The 15,479-nt window shown below is 40.4% G+C and overlaps 1 protein-coding gene across 1 annotated transcript in view; it reads left to right on the forward strand.

Annotated features, from left to right (window-relative positions):
• zc3h3 (zinc finger CCCH-type containing 3) overlaps positions 1 to 15,479 on the forward strand; it is a 276,956-nt gene that overhangs the window by 235,678 nt on the left and 25,799 nt on the right. The window contains exon 10 of the mRNA XM_080194548.1: positions 1,383 to 1,576. Coding sequence (XP_080050674.1) covers positions 1,383 to 1,576 — 194 coding nt within the window. The remainder of the gene's footprint in view (positions 1 to 1,382; positions 1,577 to 15,479) is intronic.

Here is a 15,479-nt window from a genome sequence, read left to right on the forward strand (position 1 = left end):
GGATGCATGTGGTAAAGATCTAGAGAGGAGAAGATATAAAAGAAATGATTGAGTTAGCTTCTTCCAGTGGAATTAACAAGTGGATGTTTCTAGTCACTCTGTACAGTTTGCAAATTGTTTAAATTTGTTGTGAATATCTTGTTCATGATTCGTATGTGTAGAATTTGTTTCTAGATTTTGGAATTAAAGGTATACATAAAGAAATTTGGGTTTTCTGGAAGAGAAACTTTCGAAAACATCCCTGAAGTAAATGCAAATCAAAACAAGCTTGGAGTTTATTACACTCAAAAGGTTAAAGAACTTATACAGCAGATGAGCTTTCTTAGTAAAGAACTTGAAATGTGGCATCTGTATTTATTCCAGTAAAGGATCTAATTTGTCGTCATTTCCCAGAATGAAAGAAATCTTTAAAATTAAAAGATGATTAATTTGCATTTCCAACTGCGACCAAACCATGTGTCTCTCATTGTCATGGAGATAGTGTAGCTTAGTAAGAATTATTTGTTTCAAGTTTAGCTTTGTAAATTTAGTTGGAGTGAATCCAGCAGGAAATATTGGTTGATTTTTCTGTTTGAGACTGAAACTGTCAGCTCTGGGTCTTATGAAGCATGTAACTCCTTGGAAATCTAGCGATAAAGCCCAGAATTACACCTGAAGTAGGGAAATATGCTGTCCAACACACAGCCTACAATTGGTAATGATATTCAGTATAAAGCAAATTTGAAAAGGGGAAAAGCGATTGGAAGACTTGTGTAGCTAGAAGCCAAAGGATGAAATCTACAGGAATCCCTTCAATAAAAGGCAGTTAACCTTGTTGTAGCTGTAGTTTGGTTGCATTTTGAAACAATAGCAGTTGGCTATTGAAAACCAAGGGTGTTTTCTGAAGTTCTGTGAACCTGAGTTTCTTGTTTAAGTCTTTATAAGCTATAGTGATAGGCGATTGGTGCTTGCTTTGCTTTATTTTTTTCCTTGGGTGCATTAAAGTTTGTTTTTATTTATGAAAACATGAAATGTTGTGGCCTGGTTCTCTCAGTTAATTACTGAGTATCGGATTTCTTTAAATATTCATGGTTTCTGGTTAAATCTAGCCAATGAAATTCTGCTCAATTTTGTGATTCACTTAGCAAACTGGTTAAATGTTTATCAGGATTTAATGCTTGCTATTATTGATTCTAGCGAAGATAATTAACACAACTATTCTTTCTCGAATGGGCACTGCATTCAATTTGAATCCAAAGATATGTTGCAGTTGGGGATATGTAGCAATTGATTATTTTACTAAAAAGGCAATCTTTCCAATGAAATTGTATCATCTTGTGTGTCTGACTACTGGATTTTATATTTTTTGTTAAAGTTACAATGGTTTTCTCAATATTTGGTAGAGAGCTGGAGGAGAAGAAAGCTAGACAAGCAATGACAGAAAGAAGAACTAACTCTTCTATCACCAGTGGAGAATTGAGTAGCAGTAGCAGCAACCAGCATTGGCTGCCAGCATTCATTGCTCTTCACTCATGTGCATCCTCTGAAGAGAAAGCAGATTCTGAAGTAGAAGAAGAAAGGGCAGGGGAAACACTGGGTATGTATTTATCTTTTTTAAATATTTGGACCCAATTTCATGTGGATTTGCAATCATGTTGTCTTTGTTCTGTCACCCACACACTGTTGTTGGGAAAGTGTTGGAATCAATTATCAAGGAAGCAATACCAGGATGTTTTAGAAAGTCAAAATGCTATCCATCACAGTCAGCATGGTTTTATGAAGGGCAAATCGTGTTTGACTAATTTGCTAGAGTTCTTTGAAGATGTAACAAGCAAAATGAATAATGGGGGTTCTGCAGATGTATATTTGGACTTCCGGGAGGCTTTTGATAAGGTGCTGCGCAAAAGGTTAATTCACAAGGTTAGAGCACATGGGATTAGGGGTAATTTATTCACTTGAATAGATGAGTGGCTGATGGACAGAAGACAGAGTCGGGATAATTTTTTTTCTGAATGGCAAGAATAACTAGTGGGGCGCCACAGGGTTCAGTCTTTGGGCCCCAGCTGTTTATAATCTTCACGACTTGGATACAGGGATAAAAGGCTCTATAGCCAAATTTGCAAATGACACAAAACTAGGTGGGACAGTAAGTTGCAATGAGGAAATAAGAACCTTACAAATGGATATCAGTAGGTTAAGAGAGTGGATCAAAATGTGGTAGATGCAGTTTAACGTGGATAAGTGTGAGGTCATGCATTTTGGTTGGAAAAATGGAAAGGCGATTTATGTAAATGGGGGGAGACTTCGAGGTGCTCCAGTGCAAAGGGATCTAGTGTCCTCGCTGTTGAGTCACAGAAAACTAGCATGCAAGTACAGCAGATAATAAAGAAAACGACTGGAATGTTGGCATTTATAGCTAAAGAAGTAGAACATTAGGGTAATGAAGTATTGTTGCAACTATATAAGGCATTGGTGAGGCCACATCTAGATTATTGTGCACAGTTTTGGTCCCTTTGTTTCAGGAAAGATGTAGTGGCATTGGAGACAGTTCAGAAGAGGTTCACTAAATTTATTCCAGAGATTAGGGGTTTGTCATATGAAGAGAGATTGAACAGTTTAGGCCTAGACTGTCTGGAATTTAGAAGAATGAGGAGAGATCAAATTGAGGTATACAAAAGGATAAAAGGTATGGATAAAGTAGACGTGGACAGATGCTTCCTCTTTATGGGGCATTCTAGGACAAGAGGTCATGGTCTTAGGATAAAGGATAGCAAATTTAAAACAGAGTTGAAGAGAAACTACTTCTCCCAAAGGGTTGTGAATCTGTGGAATTCGCTACCCCAAAGCCCCTTTATAATATTCTTCTCAGGGGAAGCTGGTCTAGCTCAACAAACCTTTGTAATGTGACCCATTTTGCCACAATTCCTACATTGACTATCCTTGCTCTAGCATTGATTCGCTCAATGGCTCATTTTGACACGTCTGTGGCATGCCTGTTGCTTTTTTGATGACTTATGGGCAGTATCCAACTTGTAGATCTTCATTCCTGCACCAAATGTGAAGCTTCCTTAGCAGCCAGTTCCATCAACACTGCAATTTCTACTGCTGTCTTTAAAGTCAAAACATGTTCAATCAGCAATCTTCTTTGGAGACCTTCAATATGGAGACCACAACCTAGTTGATCTTGGAATAGTGTCTTCTAATGACTCACCAAACTCACAATTTAGTGTCATCCCTTTTAAGGTTGCCACAAACTAAGCAATGCTTGCTGTTCCGTAACGATCAGTGGCTTTAAAGATCAACGCTCTTGTCACGTCATCTTAAGTTTTGGTTCCTGGCTTTGCTGGATAAATCAAGCTCCGGAACAAATTGAAGGTTTTACTTCCTATTGTATTGAGAAAAGCTGGTATGACCAACTCATTTGCAATTTTATTTGCTTGTACACACAAAAAACGCTAAGCATTGGAACTCTGATTCATTTTCTTCATTGAAAAGACCCATGTATTCTAATTGAGCCACAATTTCTCTTGCAGGGACAAGCAATTCAAGATGCGTAGTTTTCTTTTTACTGTCTTCCCAATAGACCCCTTTTTACCCTGGAGACCGTTGACTTGATTTTTTTTTCAAATGGCCCCAGCCATACAGCAAAGCAACCATCTTTCCCAAATATCTCACCCTCTCTGATTGGAAGATCCCCCTCTTTTAAAGCCCAGATAGTATTTTTCTTATTTGGTCTTCTCGGCCCTTCTCTTTAATCCTTTTTCTCCAGCCTTCTAATATACCAAGAGTGACGACCCACATGTTTTTATTGTTCTACTTAAGATCTTTTCTCAATGTTATTTTCTCAAAGTCTCAATGAAACAAAATCCCGACTCGTCTCATTTTGTTTTTGTAATGTTCTACCAATGTTGAGGGTTGTGGGTTTTAACAAAAAGAAAATATGTGATTTGCACATGTAGATTCAAACTAACAAGATGGAGCTGTTGGCTGTACAGAGGGCAAACCAACACTAAAGGTAGCAGCCTATTCAACCCAAATGATAGCACCACCAAATCATGTGATTAGCTCTCAAAGCAAACATGCAAGCCTTTTAAATATATAACAGGTGATGAACCACCTTCTTGAACTGCTGCAATCCGTCGGCTGTAGGTACACTGACATTGCTGTTAAGGAAGTCTGACAAAGCTGGGTATGATGTGGGTATGCCGGCGTTGGACTGGCGTAAACACAGTAAAAAGTCTGACAACACCAGGTTTTAGTCCAACCGATTTATTTGATAATAGACTCACAAGCTTTCGAGGTTTCCCTCTGGGTATGCCATTGTCATTTCCGGTGCCTAGGTTGATACCAGGTGATCTGTCTTGTTTCATTCCTTTTTGACTTTACTGTAGTAGTTTGATGGGCTTGCTAGGCCATTTCATAGTGAAGTTGAGAGCCAACCACGTTGCTGATGTCAACAGTGAACATTTGAGAAAAGCACCAGCATCTGACTAATGAACTGACTGACCCTCTGTTTCCCTAAATCAATTGTTTAAACAAACAGTTTAGCAATTCTTTGAAATTAAAACACCGCAACGAGTAGAAATGCATCCTGGCTATTCTATCCATAGCAGAAAGCCACAGGGTTAGAGTTAGTTCTGAAATCAAATTTAGAACCATGGAATACTTAATTGCTTTAGTTTCCACAAAGAGCTATGAAAGAGTTAGGGTTATCACAGATACAGAATTGGACTTAGCAAAAATTAAAGGACAGAAGAATGATCCGAATTGTCGCTGAAAATTGGACAAAATTCAAATAGAGGTGAAGATATTAGAAAGTGTACAAGAGTTGATGGAAATGTTCATTTTGTTTTATCGATTCCCCAAGTTAAGCGAAAAAGCAGAGAATAGTTGGCTCTTTAAAAATATTCAACATCCATCCCTTTCAATACTGCACTGATTATCAGATAAATTGCAGCAACTCGCCAAGGTTATGTTGCCAGCGTGTCGCTCCCCTTTGTGACCTCTATCAGTTAGAAGGGCAAGAGCAGTAATGGTAAGGAAACACCAAATTTCCCTGCAAGTCTCACACTATCCTGACATGGACATATATCACCATTCCTCCTTCATTACTAGATAAATATCCTGGAATTCACTACTAAACACCATTGCGGGATCACCACCACCACAAGAAGACCCACAATCATGTGCTTAGGAATATTGCACAAACAAATTTTTTAAAATGTCTATAACATTTTTACAATACACTATTAAGCAATTCACTGTTTGAGATTGTGCCATTGGGCAGACAATTCATTTTGATGGTTTTCAGTCATTTACTGGAGTTTAGCTAACTACCCGAGCATTAAACAAAAACAGCTTGCCACTTTTGAGGCAATTCTAATTTTCCATATTTCATCGTCTATTTAAATAGTTTGAAGCCAGCTTAAAAAATGTGCGGGGACTGATAATTTCAAGATGACTGCACTACTCACAGGTCACCTCATGCATGCGATAATTTAATTACTGATCGTTTGCCATACTTTAATTTGTTCGTGAAGGAGAACAAAAGTCTCAGGGAAGCTAGCAGATGTTTCTGTTTCCCAATTGCCCGTTTAGCGCGGAGTAAATGGCAGCATTCATTCCGGCTATAGCCGGAGAGAGGAGAGAGAGATGGGTCTTTAAAGCTTTGAGTGATTCCTTTTGTAAACATTTTCCGGAGATATGCTTCTTTGAACAGTTATAAACAAGAGTTCAGCTCAGCAGGCAGCAGGCTTTTGAGATCCCAGCACATGTCATTTTATTGTCATATTTCATGGTCATAATCATAATGGAAGGAGTTCACTACCAGCTTTTAACAGCACCACTGTGCGCACTTAACAGCTGAACAGGTTTGTTTGACGTATCACTGGAGCATAGGTAATAAGGTGGTGCAAGGGATGAAACAGACTTTCTTCAGTGTAATTGATAGCTTTTGGATGTTACCATGTTGTGTCTATGTCAGATAATAGCTCAGATAAGGGAGCATTTAGCTGCCAGGTTTATGATCGGTGAATTGTAATATATCCCAAAAAATGCTTTGGTTAACCCCTTTCTGTCTTTTCTGAATGCAGCAGTAAGTTTAGTATTTTTTGAACATTTTTATTACCACGACAGATCAGCCATGATCTTATTGAATGGCGGGGCAGGCTCGAAGGGCCAGATGGCCTACTCCTGCTCCTATTTCTTATGTTCTTACTATCTTTATCACTTGTCTCACAAAAATATTAAAAGATGCTATTTATTGTTCACAAATATAGCTAAATACTGAGTGCTGGCAAATCCAAACTGTATCCTGACCTCTCCCAAAATCTGCAGATTGCACTTAAGGCCAGGGTCGGAGGAGGGGGTGGGGTTGCAGGGGCCAGGGTTGCTGGATAATGATCAGCAGCTGGAACATCAGATCAATTGTCCCCTCTGTAGCAAAGACACTGAGACTGCTATTGTTAGAGAACTGAGTTAACGCAGATTGAGAGCCTTCCTTATCTGTATACCTCAGCTTCTCACTCATGTTACTGGTTGAGCTATCAGAGCAGCAGTGTTAACCGTTATTTTGTTTTGGGTGATTTTTAAAGCAAGAACTATTCATTTACGTAACAACTTCACACTGTCGAAACTAATTTGCAGACAGTAATGTCCCACAGACAATAATAAGTTAATGACTCGATCATTTTTGGGATATCAATTGCAGGACAAACATGGGTCAACACAAGTGGAGAATACCTATGCTGCTCTTCAGCTAGTAGCATGGGATCTTTTGTGTATACCCCAGAGGTCAGACTCAGTTTAAGATCTCATCCAAAGGATGGCACCTGCAGCTACACTGGAGTGCCTTGATTATCTCTGGAGTGGGACTTGAAACCACGATTTCTGATACAGAGCTGAGAATGCCTCCACTGATCCAAGGCTGACATTTTAGGTAATATTAAATCAGGATAAACTATTGGGTAGGCAGCAGCTTTGAGCATTTGTGTTTAGACAATTGTCAACATGAGGAGTGGGAGAAACTGGGCATCCTTTCATTAGAATAAAGTTAAGAGAAGAGCTGGTAGAGATATTGAAAGTTGAGAGATTTGCATGAAAAATTTGGGTGCTTGGAACACACGAGAACAAACAAAATGTTAGGTTATGTTTCTTATGTAAAAGAATGATATCTAAATAAATATTTATACTTTTTAAATTGTATAATGAAAGAACAAATGAATGTGACTTGGTGAACCTTGTATTTCACTTTTTCTGGCAAAGTGAATTTCTTGGTCAGCAAATAAGGAGCTGGTTTGAATATAACAAATAGGTACAGGAGTGGATCATACATCCTCCTGAGCTTGCTCTGCAATCAATCAGATAATGACTGATTGTCAGCTTCAATTCCACTTGCCTGCATGTTCCCTATATTCCTTAATTCTCTCAGAGTCCAAAAATCCATTGATCTCAGCCTTGAACACACTCAACAACTGAGCATTTCCAGCCCTCTAGAGTAGAGAATTACAAATAATTATAATTCTAAGTGAAGGAATTTTTCCTCATCTAGTCCAAAATTGCTGACCCATTATCCTCAGACTATGCCTGTCTCTAACCAGGAGAAACAACTGCTCATCATCTACTTTGAATCTTTTGGCCTGCTGATTCTTAATTCCAGAGATTATTCCATCTCTCTTCATAGAACAACCCCCTCATCCTAGGAGTCAGTATTGTTATCTGGGTCAGAAACTCCAAGGTATTTTGTGAAGTCAACCTAGACCGTAAGTTTTGCACTTCAAATTTGGATAGGGTTAGCATAAGATATTTCACTTTAGGTATGATTCAAATGACCCACTAGGGAGCTTTTATCAAACAATGTTTAATTAAGAATATAGTTAACACATAGAAAATTAGCAGTAACTTTTACCAATTACAAACAAGAATAAAAACAACCATGATGGTGCATAAACCTTAACAACCAGATGCACTATTCCAACATATATACCTCCTTATAAACATACACCTGTCCCAGGTTTAGCACAGAAAATAAGAATGCTCACATTTTGCTGGATTTTCTAGCACTGCAACACCTGCTGTGAATTAGTCCTTTGGTTCAAGAATTAAAACTCTGACTCCTCCCTTTTGGAAATTCCCAGCACCTTGAGGTGCCTCTAGCTAGCAAACCACCAACAGCAAAATGTTTCCTCCAGAGATAAGAAAGACTGCTTCCATTCTGCAGTCCAAACAGCTTCTAATTAAACAGTAGCCAGCAGAACACTCAATAGCAGGGAGAGAGACACAGAAATACTGCTTTTCAAACTGGCATCCAACAGATTGTAACTAAAAGTGAAAGTGAATCCTTGGATTCCAGTGTGAAGGAACCACGTGACCGTGACTTGTCAAGTAATCTTCCCACAATTCTAAAGGCCCGTAAACTCATAAAACTCCAGGACATTGCATTAGGCCCAAATTAAAAATAAACAAAAAGGCCCATGACATGCCTTCAACAGACATCACAGCAATGATACAAAAAAAAGCATACTTACAAACTGCAGAGAACTTGACTAAAAATATATTTCTTAAAGGCACAGTAGCATCACAATATAGCGAGCCTTCACTGCACCCATTTAATCCAAGATGTCCTTGTAGACTATTAAAATTGTGTATTGTACTCCAGGCATGGTCGCATCAAAGCCCTGACAGTTGGAGCTGAAGTCTTCTTTATTCTTGTACTCTAACTCCTTATATTAAAAGCTAGCATGCCATTCAGGATGCAGAGCTGGGCCAAAAAGTGGCAGATGGAGTTTAACCCTGATAAGTGCGAGGTGATTCATTTTGGTAGGACAAATTTGAATGCGGATTACAGGGTCAGCGGCAGGGTTCTGAGTAATGTGGAGGAACAGAAAGATCTTGGGCTTCATATCCACAGATCTCTGGTTGCCACTCAAATGGATAGAGCCATGAAGAAGCCTATAGTGTGTTAGTGTTTATTAACAGGGGGTTTGAGTTTAAGAGTCGTGGGGTTATGCTACAACTGTACAGGACCTTGGTGAGACCACATTTGGAATATTGTGTGCAGTTTTATTCACCTTACTATAAGAAGGATGTGGAAGCATTGGAGAGAGTGCAGAGGAGATTCACCAGGATGCTGCCTGGTTTGTAGGATAGGCCTTATGAGGAAAGGTTGAGGGAGCTGGGGCTTTTCTCTTTAATAAGGTCGTCTCTCATCCTCCTCTGCTCTAGAGGCTTATAAGATGATGAGGGGGATAGATAGAGTGGACGTTCAGAGACTATTTTCTTGGGTGGATGTAGCTGTTACTAGGAGGCACAACTATAAGGTTCATGATGGGAGATATAGGAGGGATGTCCGAGGTAGGTTCTTTACTCAGAGTGGTTGGGGTGTGGAATGGACTGTCTGCTGCGATAGTAGAGTTGGACACTTTAGGAACTTTCAAGTGGTTATTGGATGCATGGAGCACACCAGAATGATAGGGAGTGGGATAGCTTGATCTTGGTTTCGGACAAAGCTCGGCACAACATCGAGGGCTGAAGGGCCTATCCTTTGTTGAACTATTCTATGTTCTATTTACCTTCCTCATTGTTTGCTGTACGTACCTGTTAACTTTGTGTTTTAAGTACAAATGCACCCAAAACCTTTCAAATGCCAACATTTAATAGTCTCTCACCATTTTAAAAATAGCATGTTTTCCTGTTCTCCCTACCAAAGGGAAGAGCCTCTCATTTCCCCACATTGCATGCCATCTTGCCTACTTATTTAATCTATCTGTACTCCTTTGCAAACTTTTGATGCCCACCTCAGAGCCTATTTTCTTGTCTAGCTTTACATTGCCAACAAATTTCAGTACATTACACTTCACAGAATCATAGAATAATCCCTACGATGCAGAAGGAGGCCATTTGTCCCACTGAGTCTGCACTGATCACAGTCCCACCCAGGCCCCACATATTTACCCTGCTAATCCTCCTGATACTGTGGTTAATTTAGCATAGCCAGTCAACCCAACCTGCACATCTTTGGACTTGATGCTTTCCGCTCCATCATTGATGTAGATTGTACGCTGCTGAGCCTTACAGCACCCCTTGAGCAAAACCTGCCAAATTGAAAATGACTCCCTTATTGGTCCCCTGTGTTTCAATATTTTAACCAGTTCATGTTAATATATTACTCCATCCCAATGAATCCTTACCTTTTTTAAATTCAGCATGTGAGCATTGCTGGATAGGCCAGAATTTATTGTCTATCCCTAATTGCATTACAGAAGGTGGTGATGAGCTTTCTTCTTGAAATGTTGTAGTCCATGTGGTTTAGGTACACCCACAGTGCTGTTAGGAAGGGAGTTTTGACAGTGACTATGAAGAAATGATGATGTAGCTCCCAGGTATGGATGGTGAGTGACTTGGAGGGGAAGTTTAGGTGGTGATTCTCCCATGTGTCTGCTGTCTTCGTCCCACAGCAAAGCAGCTATGGATTTGGAAGGTGCTGCTGAAGCACCTTGGTGAATTCCTGCAGTGCACCTTGTTGATGGTATACACTGCTTCATAGTGCATCAGTGATGGATGGAGTGAATGTTTATGGAAGTGAGGTCAATCAAGTAGCCTGCCTTATCCTATATGGCGTTGAATGCTTGAGTGTTGGAGCTGCACTCATCCAGGCAAATGGAGAATATTCCATCACACTCCTAACTAATGTCTTGTAGATGGTGCACAGTCAAAGGGTGAGTTACTCACAACAGGATGTCTAGCCTCTGACCTGCTCTTGTAGCCATGATGTGGAGATGCCGGCGTTGGACTGGGGTAAACTCAGTAAGAAGTCTCACAACACCAGGTTAAATTTGATAGTAAACACCACTATCCCAAACACTAATGTTTACTATCAAATAAACCTGTTGGACTTTAACCTGGTGTTGTGAAGCTTCTTGCTGCTCTTGTAGCCACAGTATTTGTGTGACTATTCCAGTTCAGTTTCTAGTCAATGGTAAGCCTCCAGGATATTGAGAGTGGGAGATTCAGCAATGGTAGTGCCATTGAATGTCATGGGGTGATGGTTAGAATATCTCTTGTTGGGAATGATAATTGCCTGACACTTGTGCCTTGAATGTTCTTTGCCACTTTTCAACCCAAGCCTGGATATTGTCCAGGTTTTGTTGCACCTCAACATGGACTGCTTCAGAATCTGAGGAATCACAATAATGCTGAACATTGTGTGATCGTCAGCGAATATCCCCACTTCTGACCTTATGATGGAAGGATGGTCATTGAAGATAGTTGGGCTTTGGACACTACACTGAGGAATTTGTGCACTGATGTCCTGGAACTGAGATGATTGACTTCCAACCATCACAACTATTTTCACTGGTGCCAAACATGACTTCATCTAGCAGAGGATTCCTCCCCAGGGACTCTCATTGACTTAAGTTTTGTTTGGGACTTTTGGTACCATACTCGGTCAAATGCTGCCTTGATGTCACTTCGCTTCTGGCATTCAGCTTTTCTCTCCATATTTGAGGCAAGGCTGTAATGAGATCCGGAACTGAGTGACCCTGGCAGAACCCAAACTGAAGATCAATGTGCAGGTTATGGCTAAGGAAGTGCCATTTGATAGCACCAAGTGATGACCTCTTCCATCACTTTTTACTGATGCATGAGACTTGAGTGATGGGCAGGTAATTGGCCAGATTGTATTTGTCCTGCGTTTGGTGTACAGGACATATCTGACCAATTTTCCACAGAGCTGGTTAGATGCCAGTGTTGAAACTGTACTGGAACAGCTTGGCTAAGGACGTGGCAAGTTCTGGGGCATGTCTTCAATAATATTGCCTTGTGAAAAAATCATTTTATGTGGCATTGTGTCAATGCCTGTAGAAAATTTCCAATGGTTCCTCTTTATCTATCCTGCTTGTGGCAACCTCAAATAATTATTTGTCAAGATTCATTAAATGCACTTTTCCTTTCATAAAACCATGTTTATGCTGTCCACTCATGATTTTCGAAGTGCCATGTTATCAGCATTTCCCAGTGATTGAAATAGCTAATCTGTCCATCCATTTTCTCTCTTTCCCCTTCTTTCTTGAATCTCAGTATTACATTTACAATTTACCAGTCCACTTAGGCCATTCCAGAATCCAGGAAATACACGTGATTTGTTGGCTTTTAATCCTATTAATTTCTCTTGTACTACTTACTAATATTAATTGAAGTTCCATACTCTCATCAGATCCATGGTTTCCTGGTATTTTTGAGTCTCCTACTGTGGTGAGAGACACAACTATCTGTTTAGCATCTCTGCCACTTCTTTAATGTCCAGTACAATTTTTTCTGTCTCAGTCTCTACCCTTATTTTCACTACTCTCTTCCTTTTTTACACATTTGGAGAAGCTGTTGCAATCTGTGTTTATATTTCTGGCTTGTTATTTCTCATTCCCTTTTATCTCTCTTTATCAGTTTTTAAAATCATCCTTTGCTGGTTTAAAATACTTTCTTGATCCTCACGCTCGGTATTCTACTTGACAATAAAAAGCCCCTTGTAATCTTTGTGATAAGTCAGGAACTTTTTCTCTGTCTTCAGAGATGCTACCAGACTTGCCGAGTATTTCTGACATCAGCAATATTTTATCTTTCTCAAAACAATAGCTTAATGCTGTGCTGTTTATTTGCTAAACCAAGGGAGTCCATTTTACAGTTCAAGACCACCATGCTCTCCTTGACTGCAAGTAACCTGACCCTTGAAGCTTAGATTTATTTTCTGGTTTGCTCTGTTTAAGTTTTCACAGTATCGTTACAGCACAGAAAAGGGACCATTGAGCCAAATGTGCCTGCAATGTCTAGTTTTGTGAGGTTTGAGATTTTGAAATGGCTGCTTTTAGCATTGTTACATCTAAATAAATCTTAACTGAAACAAAGATATCTGATCGTAGCAATAGCTTAAAATAAATGCAAATTACTGGCATATGAGTTTAAACTTGTATGCACCCACATGGACATCCCTGCACAAAGCCATCTGTACCTACTGAGTTATTACTTTTTAAGTTGCAGTAGGATATGCTGTCATTGAGACAGTATTCTTGCCTTGTCTTTTGTATCATTTTGCCTTCCTGTCGACTTTTTAAACATTTTGCAAAATGTTGAGCACAGCAGTCCAAGAGAGTTGAATTAACATTGTCACGGACCTAGTAATTAACTGGGTGTGCTTCAACAAATATGTCATTTAAACTAATTCTGTCCCCTCACTCGTTCAGCTTGACTAACTCTTTCCAGCAGATTCAAATGTTCAAATAAACTATTCTAAATAAAACAAAATACGAAAGACATTTTGGTAATGCTTTTTAAAGATGTTTGGTTACTTACGGGGAAATGTAGGGAGAGCTAGGAGGAGCACGAGGATATTAGATTGAAGAATAACTGCTTTATAAAATTCCAGTTCCGTAATGAGCGTGCTGTATGTTATTGGAGGTGCCATCATACAGGATCCTGCCTGTCCGTCTTAGAGGTTTAAGTGGACATAAAGACAATAAGACTATTAAGACATGGGGGCAGGAGGAGGCCATTCAGCCCATCTAATGAGCATATGCCACTTTCTTCAGAATAGTAGAAAGTTCTTTTGATGTCCAAGTCAACATTCCTCCTGAACCCAATTTTAAAAATTCATCTGTATTATTGATGCATGTGAAAATGGCTGTTTGCTCAAATTACTAGCACTAAACTTGAAAGTAGTTCAGTATTCAGCCAATGTTTCTCCATCAACTATTATACAAATAGAGTAATTTGTTTCTTACTGGATCTTGCTGTGTGAAAATTGACCTGCTGAATTTTCCTACAGAGTATTGCATGATCTTCAACATAGGCTGTTAATGCTTCAAGATGTCTTGAAAAATGTGCGTCACGATGACAGTGGTTAGCACTGCTACCTCACAGCCCCAGGGACCTGGGTTCAATTCCAGCCTCAGGTCACTGACTGTGTAGAGTTTGCACATTCTCCCCATGTCTGCGTGTGTTTGCTCCAGGTGCTCTGGTTTGCCCCTAGTGTCAAAGAACTAGCAGGATAAATATTACAGGAATAGGGCCTGGGTGAGATTGTGGTCGGTGCAGACTTGATGGCCATGTGAAGCAACCCAAAATTAAAAATTCGATTTAGACTTCAAGGTTGGACTGCTCCCTATTTGAGATGAAGCATGGTGATCGATGGCTCTGATGTTGTCTGTCCTGCTAGCCAGAATGGTGGGAACCCACGCCAAATTCAACACCAGTCATTATGTTGAGGCAAGTTCCCCTCCTACTCTCCTGGTAGGCTGTCGGCTGTTTTGTGCACCAACCCCTCTGGTGACAGGTTCAAAGGTCTTGACACCACATTTAAATGCCAGCCCAGCAAACTCATTCCATTTTCTCCAGCCCACCTGTTTTCACCAGATCATGCAGGATGTCAGCAACCCAGAAGGAAAAAGGTAACAACCTCAATAAGGAGTCAGTGACATGATTCAACCATACGCCCCGGAGCCATTGCCTGCGAGACACCCATGTCCCACTGGGACCTTTACTCACTGCATCTAGAGTCTTTATACGTTCCCTTCCAGTAAACGGTGTGATATCCCTATGACCGTGTTGTCAGGATCCAGTTTCCTTCCCCTAAGTCTTCCTTCTGCCTTTCATTGTTCATCATCATCTTCCACCTCCTTGCCCCTCTGCCAGCTATCACCTTCTTCTGACATTGCCTACCCTTGTCTTCAGGCCACCAGAACTGCCATCCACCCCACCACCTCACCCTCCATGCCTAGTCAAACGTCAGAGCCTTGTTGCAGAGGCTGTCCGGGTTGCACAGCATAGAAAGACACCCAGGGGGAAGAAGGCCGTTTTCTGTGGCACGCAGGGAGAAGAAGTCTGTTGTGGTCCCCAGCCCCAGATGCAGTACTGAATTGAGACTGTGACACAGGCAGTTCCATGGATCCAACAGCATCAGTGCCTATCCATGAAGGCAACCTCAGCATTGAAATGGAGGCAGGATCTGGCAGAATGATGAACAATGCATCAGGAGCAGGGAGGCACTATGGCAGTGTTGCAATCACCTCAAAGTCTTTGGCGAATTGCAGGTCACTTTGTGCATGCAATTTATTCACAATTTGACGTTTACATGTTTTCCTGCTGGCATGCCGCAAGATTGGAAGGCTTGACGGGATGCTGGCAAGCAGCTGTTTCACTGAGCATTATGAGGTACAAGTGAATGCAAATAATGTCTGTGCCACCAGGCTAACCGACCTGCTAATATCTCACCATTGGGAAAATTGCAACATGACTTTGTCAGCAGTTTCCAACTTTTTGGTTCCTGTTAGATTTTCTGCACCCAACTGCCACCAAACCCGCTGTGGGCAGATTGTGAAGATTTCACCCAAAGTATCGATTATTTGAAACAGTTTTTAACAATACTTTTTGTAAGCGAGTGTATTACTTTAGGTAAATACATTACTATCCAAACAGATCACTAGTTATCTCCCCTAATATTGCTACACATA

This window comes from Carcharhinus amblyrhynchos, chromosome 8, assembly GCF_965287045.1.
Source record: "Carcharhinus amblyrhynchos chromosome 8, sCarAmb.v2.hapA, whole genome shotgun sequence".
In the NCBI taxonomy this organism is placed as follows: Eukaryota; Metazoa; Chordata; class Chondrichthyes; order Carcharhiniformes; family Carcharhinidae; genus Carcharhinus; species Carcharhinus amblyrhynchos.